The sequence below is a fragment of the Staurois parvus genome, unplaced genomic scaffold, assembly GCF_062004578.1.
Source record: "Staurois parvus isolate SC_StPar_1 unplaced genomic scaffold, SC_StPar_1.0 ptg001005l, whole genome shotgun sequence".
Lineage (NCBI taxonomy): Eukaryota > Metazoa > Chordata > Amphibia > Anura > Ranidae > Staurois > Staurois parvus.
In genome coordinates this window covers 378,593-384,580 of record NW_028318801.1, presented here as the reverse complement: position 1 = coordinate 384,580, position 5,988 = coordinate 378,593, and the positions used below count along the sequence as shown (strand labels likewise).

The 5,988-nt window shown below is 42.6% G+C and overlaps 1 protein-coding gene across 1 annotated transcript; it reads right to left on the bottom strand.

Moving 5' to 3' along the window:
• Positions 1-1,456: 1,456 nt before the first annotated feature.
• LOC149441308 (myeloid-associated differentiation marker-like) lies at positions 1,457-2,344 on the bottom strand. Its single transcript, XM_089657503.1, has one exon. The coding sequence runs from the start codon at positions 2,342-2,344 to the stop codon at positions 1,457-1,459; it is 888 nt and encodes a 295-aa protein (XP_089513629.1).
• Positions 2,345-5,988: the final 3,644 nt, after the last annotated feature.

Below are 5,988 nucleotides of genomic sequence, written 5' to 3'. Positions count from 1 at the left end.
GTACATTCACATCAGTCCCTAACCCTCAAGGGGTGTACAATCTAAGATCCCTAACTCACATTCATACACATACTAGGGACAATTTAGAGAGAAGCCAATTCACCTACCAGCATGTCTTTGGAGTGTGGGACGAAACTGGAGTACCTGGAGGAAACCCACGCAGGCACAGGGAGAACATGCAAACTCCAGTCAGGTGGTGCTGTGGTTGGGATTTGAACCAGTGACCCTAGTACTGCCAGGCGGAAGTGCTAACTATTTAGCCACTGTGCTGCCCAACTATATGTCGGTGTTATAGAGTAATTGTGAGCAGGATCAGGGGTGGACTGACAACTCATGGGGGCCCCCAGGCAATAGGGGATCATGGGGCCCCTGTGTCCTTGCCCAAACTAAAAAAAGCCTATGAAAAAGGTACCAGGGGCATCTCATGGGGCCCCCTACTGACCCCGGGCCCTCGGGCAGTGCCCAAGTTTCCCAATGGTCAGTCCGCCCTTGAGCAGGAGTAATTACATTGTAATATAAAATATTAGTACTGATATTACTACAACTTTTGTTATTGTTTTTTTTTTTCAACTTACTACTACACCACCTTTTTTAGTCCTTGCTTGCTGTGGAGGTGTATAGGATGAAAGGACTAAAGCCCCATATACACAATCAGAATATTGCACGACAAATGCCACTTTTAAAGCGATCGTTAGTACACAGCAATCGTCTGAAAAAAATAGAAGGGACAAGCACAAAATTTTTTATCGTGCGATACCGGATAGTACGATTTTTGTTTAACCAGTACAGTAATCGCCTGAAAACACAATACAAATACATGACATTCTTCAGAATTTTTACTCCGTCGTTAAAGACTTTTCTTAACTTTTGTAACCTCTTCACTTTTATTTATTTATTTATTTTTATTTATTTCAGGTACTTATATAGCATCATCAATTTACGCAGCACTTTACATATATATTGTACATTCATATCAGTCCCTAACCCTCAAGGGGTGTACAATCTAAGGTCCCTAACCCTCAAGGGGCGTACAATCTAAGGTCCCTAACTCACATTCATACATACACATACTAGGGACAATTTGGACAGGAGCCAATTAACCTACCAGCATGTCTTTGGAGTGTCTTTTGATATGAGATTAGCATGCAGAAAAAAACGGAAGATTCTAAACATGTATAGGGGCATTAGAATTTTCACTGAAACCCTGATATTTGGTATTTTGAAAGGGTTTGGTTAACTATTAAAGATAGGGTAGTTAGCTGAAAATGAAGTTTGAAAGCGAATTCTCTACACTAATGGCACCCTCTTTTCTGACAAAGTCGGCCAACAGCTCTGGTCCCTGGTAAAGTACTGAGTATGCTGACTGTTCTGCTGCCTGCCATTTATTTAGACATACTTTATGTTAGGTCAATGACAGTAGAGAAGTTGCCAGAGGGGATAGGGCATTAAAATGTTGCTATGGGGCATCATGATCTGTAGTTACTCCCCTGGATAGGAATGAGAAGAAAAACTCTCTAAAGTAGTAGACTGTGTCCAAAATGTAAGCCACAAGGTTGATGAAAGTCAAGCTGGTGATCCCGGCTCCATTATCATGTATGCAAACCAAGCCAGGCTTACACTGATCTCTGATCGGAAAGGCCTGGAAGAAGTAGGAAGTCCATACATATGCCACTGAGATGTACACAAGCACTGACAAAATATTGTAACCAATGAGAACATATTCAAAGTCTATTGGCAGAATAGGTAAGGGACGTCCGATGCTTAGGATGATGAGTAAAGTGACGACGATGAAGCAAATGGAGTAGCCAGCCACACACCACTGCAGACCTGGACTGAAAGAAACCGATGGAAGAAGAGAGAAGATAACACAGGCAACAAAGGCTTCAAAGACTTTCATCAGGCCGGGGATGGTTGAGAGGAAGCCGCTGTTCTCCCCAGATTTTGACCGGGTAAGTCCTAGTTCGATGGCGTAGGTGAAGAAGCACAGGATGGACATGGCAGTGGCTGCGCCCATACAGGCACAGATATGTCCGCTGCAGCCTCCTTTCATGAATACGGCTGGGTACATGATGGATGTGGTGAAGAACATCAATGAAGCCAACATGAAGAAGGCCGAGGTAAAGTCCTCCCAAGAAATAGGAACTTTACTGGAGAATCCTGTCTGCTCCAGGACAATGATTAAGATGGTCACAACAAAACAGAAGATCCATGTAAACATACTCCAGACCCCATATTGGTTTTGGTACATTTGAACACTGGCAACCAAGCTGAAGGCAGTGCAGGAGAAGAAGATATGGAATAAACGGAAGATCAACAACGGCGTGAAAAAGGAGCGAAGATCCATCTTAGTGGTATAAAGATGGTGAAGATGCACTGAAGTGCCCCAAACAAGGATATTAGAGAGGAATCGATAATATGAATGACGCCCAACAAACGTATTCCAGTCTGCTATATGGAACCGTCAGTACCTAAAACACAGGAAATAAATTTGATAAAGATGCTGGCATGTTACATACAGTATTTCATATATAATGTTGAAGCCCAGTTCAGGTTTAAATTTTTTCCGGATGCAGTGTGGAAGGGTTAGAACTTCTGCCAGACTTCTATTTATATTTGGGTCTCTACTAAGTTTGTCATTTTACAAGCTGATTATGTCAACCTAGAGGAGACTTCTCTTCTCTTTCTGTTCTGACTGACTCATACTGGGACAGGAAGTAAGGGGAAGTTTCTCTTGGGGATATAGACAAGAGTATGCGTTTCAGGATTTTAAATGTAAGAGGTATGTTATAAAAACTTCAACAAATGATGCATTTCTTACACTTAGCTCCTCTCCCCCTTCCTCGGCTCACTTTGTCACTATTCCTGAATTACCGGCTGTCAAAATGACAGCCAGGAATTGCTTTATATTAAACAGAAGGAGTTGCTGTCAAATGACCCTTCCCATTAGTCTGAAAGTGTTGTTGAGTAAATACAATGTAACAATGTATTGTTTCCTTGTATTTACAATTTCATGAATAATGTAGGTAAAAGGTGTGACCTTTGATTTGCATATAACATCATTTATAGGTAAAGTTTACCATTTGCAACAAATTAGTAAATTCAATTAATTAAAATTAATTTTCAGTTATTTTCTTTGTTATTTTTGCATATTTTTTCCTATTTTTTGCCATCATTGAGTCAACTGATTTAAGCCAGCCATATATAGATCAAATTTTGACTGGTTCAGCAGGGACCAGTTGAATTTCAATCTGGCTATGGGCAGGCTGGTTGTATAAATGTCAGTCTACCATTTGACTTCTGTACAGCTAGCCTGTAGGATTTTCCCTGTTCGATCAGCCCTGCTGTCTATAGCCGGTGACACCAGTGGCATCCCTAGAGGGGCTGAGGGGGCTGCGGGCCGCACCGGGTGACACCATCACAGGGGGTGCAGGAGCAGGATGCCGGCACAGTGACAGCTGCCCTCGCCCCGGTGTAAAATGAGTATCCCCTGAAGTAACTGCGCATGTGTCGGTTTCAGGTCGAAAAAGTCGATCGCCGGCTCTGTGCTAAAGTCGGAGATCAGCTTCTTCGACCTGCAACCGGCACATGCGCAGTTGCTTCAGGAGATACATATCTTCACAGGATATGCATTTTACTGCTACACCAGCACCGCTCCTTCCTCTCTGGAGGGATGACACCACGTGTTACCACACTGGGTGACACCACATGTTACCACACCGGGTGACAACCAACCCTAGGGACACCTATGGGTGAAACTGATCATTGTATTCTGACAGCAGGGAAGTCTCAAAGGCTTAGTAGAGAGGATTCCCCCATCCCTCAGCCCGCTGGTTGAACAAATAAATATGACTCATCTACAGCCAGCCTAAGTTTGAAAGCCTTTAAAATTTCATCCAGACCTGTTACTTGAAAAAGAATCCAAGACATATTAAATAGTTTTCTTTTGTGACTTGTGCAATCTTTGCAGAACGGAAACCACATCCACAGGTATTATTTTATTTGTTCAAGAAATATTTTCCATTCTTCTTCAAATTTTCTCAAAAATGATTATCAATTTGACCCCACAAACCATTAGAAAAGTGTTTCTCAACTTTTTTCCTTTAAAATTTTACACAATCTCAAGGCCCCCCATTCTAAAATGTAAAAATCTAAACTAATAGCTTTACATAACACAGCAATATCCATACATGTAGGACACCCAATGTTAGAGGTGGTTTATTCTTCCCAAGCAAAATACACACAAAGCACTCTGGTACTGACTAGTATTCCAATGTTTCTCTTCTCCCTCAGTTTCTCTCCCTCACTCAGCTAATGTGACCCCAGCACTGATGGAGAGGAGCAGAAGAGGGGCAAACAAAGATGATGTGCAGGTGCCCGATGTTCTCCTTATCAACCAATGATGTCAATGGTGGTTAGAACTCTGGAAGCAAGAAGGTTGTAATGGCGCACAATGAAAACTTGTGTCTTTCTGCAATTAATAGGCACCTGCCGGCTTGTATACAGGTTTGGGCCATTTGTAGACATTTTGCCGAGGGACCCCTGAATATAGCTGAAGACACACCAGGGTGCCTGGGCACTCTTGTTGAAAAAGGCTGCATTAGAAAATCAAACTAACATTGCAAAAATGAACATTTTCTCAGGAAATTCTACTGGTGTAAGTCCAGCATTATACATTTGCCAGTTAAATAGTCTATTTGTATTGAGGTCTATACACCAGACCAAAAAGAGGGACAGCTGAGGAGGAAAAAGGGACAGAGGTATATGGTTCTAAAAGAGGGACTGTCCTTGCAAATGAGGGATAGTTGGAAGCTAAGCCAGTTTGCATCCAACCCAGGGGCGGACTGACCATTTGGAAACTCGGGCACTGCCCGAGGGCCCAGGGTCAGTAGGGGGCCCCATGAGATGCCCCTGGTACCTTTTTCATAGGCTTTTTTGAGTTTGGGCAAGGACACAGGGGCCCCATGATCCCCTATTGCCCGGGGGGCCCCATGAGTTGTCAATCTGCCCCTGATCTAACCCCTTGATTTCCAGGTTTTGCTCATTCATTTCTTAGTCATCAGACCGCCATTAATCTTGACCAGCCCTATGACTTTAGATAACTAAAAGAAAAAAATACTCCAACTGTTACAACATAGATAAGCCTTTTTGATGGCTCCCCATTCATCTATTGCTTTGTTTACCCAGTCCAAAGTCCAATAGCTTCTTTTTACATTCCCAGGGGAAGGTGTCCTTAAAATATTGGCCATAGAGGTGGGTGTGTTTTATCTGATCCGACAAAGGTGTGATGAACGTTTACAAATATGTATAAGATAGCACATTTCCGATGTATAAGATTTACAGCATAACAGATTATTCTCAGCAGATCAAATGTAGCTAGTGCTTAGGCTCCTGAATGACAAACCATTTCTTGCATTTTTTGTTTTGACTATCAGCATTTTGCCTCCAGTGGATCAGGCAAAAAAATGTCATGGGCAGCACACTGGCTAGGTGGTTAGCACTTCTACCTAGGAGCACTGGGGTTGTCGATTCAAATCCCAACCAGGACACCACCTGCCTGGACTTTGCATGTTCTCCCTGTGCCTGTGTGGGTTTCCTTCGGGTGCTCCGATATCTCCCCAAACTTCTAAGACATGCTGGTAGGTTAATTGGCTCCTGTCTAAATTGGCCCTAATATATGTGTTAGGGATCTTAGATTTTAAGTTCCTTGAGGGCAGGGACTGATGTGCATGTACAATATATAAATTGTATGTGATGTGCTCAGTAAATTGATGACACTATATAAGTACCTGTAATAATGTTTATGGACAACCTATTAGCTTAAAGCCATAATGCATGTCCATAGTTTACCCAACTCTATACCCCCTCCACACCACTGATTCACCCTGTACCCAAAACAGTACCTTTTTACCAGGTGTGGTCCTAAAAGACAAAGAGAATTACTTACTACACCATTCTCCTGTGAGTCCACTTGGTGTCACTCAACCCAAA

Bases quoted from the DNA above. Each gene is read 5' to 3' on its own strand.
- LOC149441308 (XM_089657503.1), bottom strand. From the start codon at position 2,344: ATGGATCTTCGCTCCTTTTTCACGCCGTTGTTGATCTTCCGTTTATTC.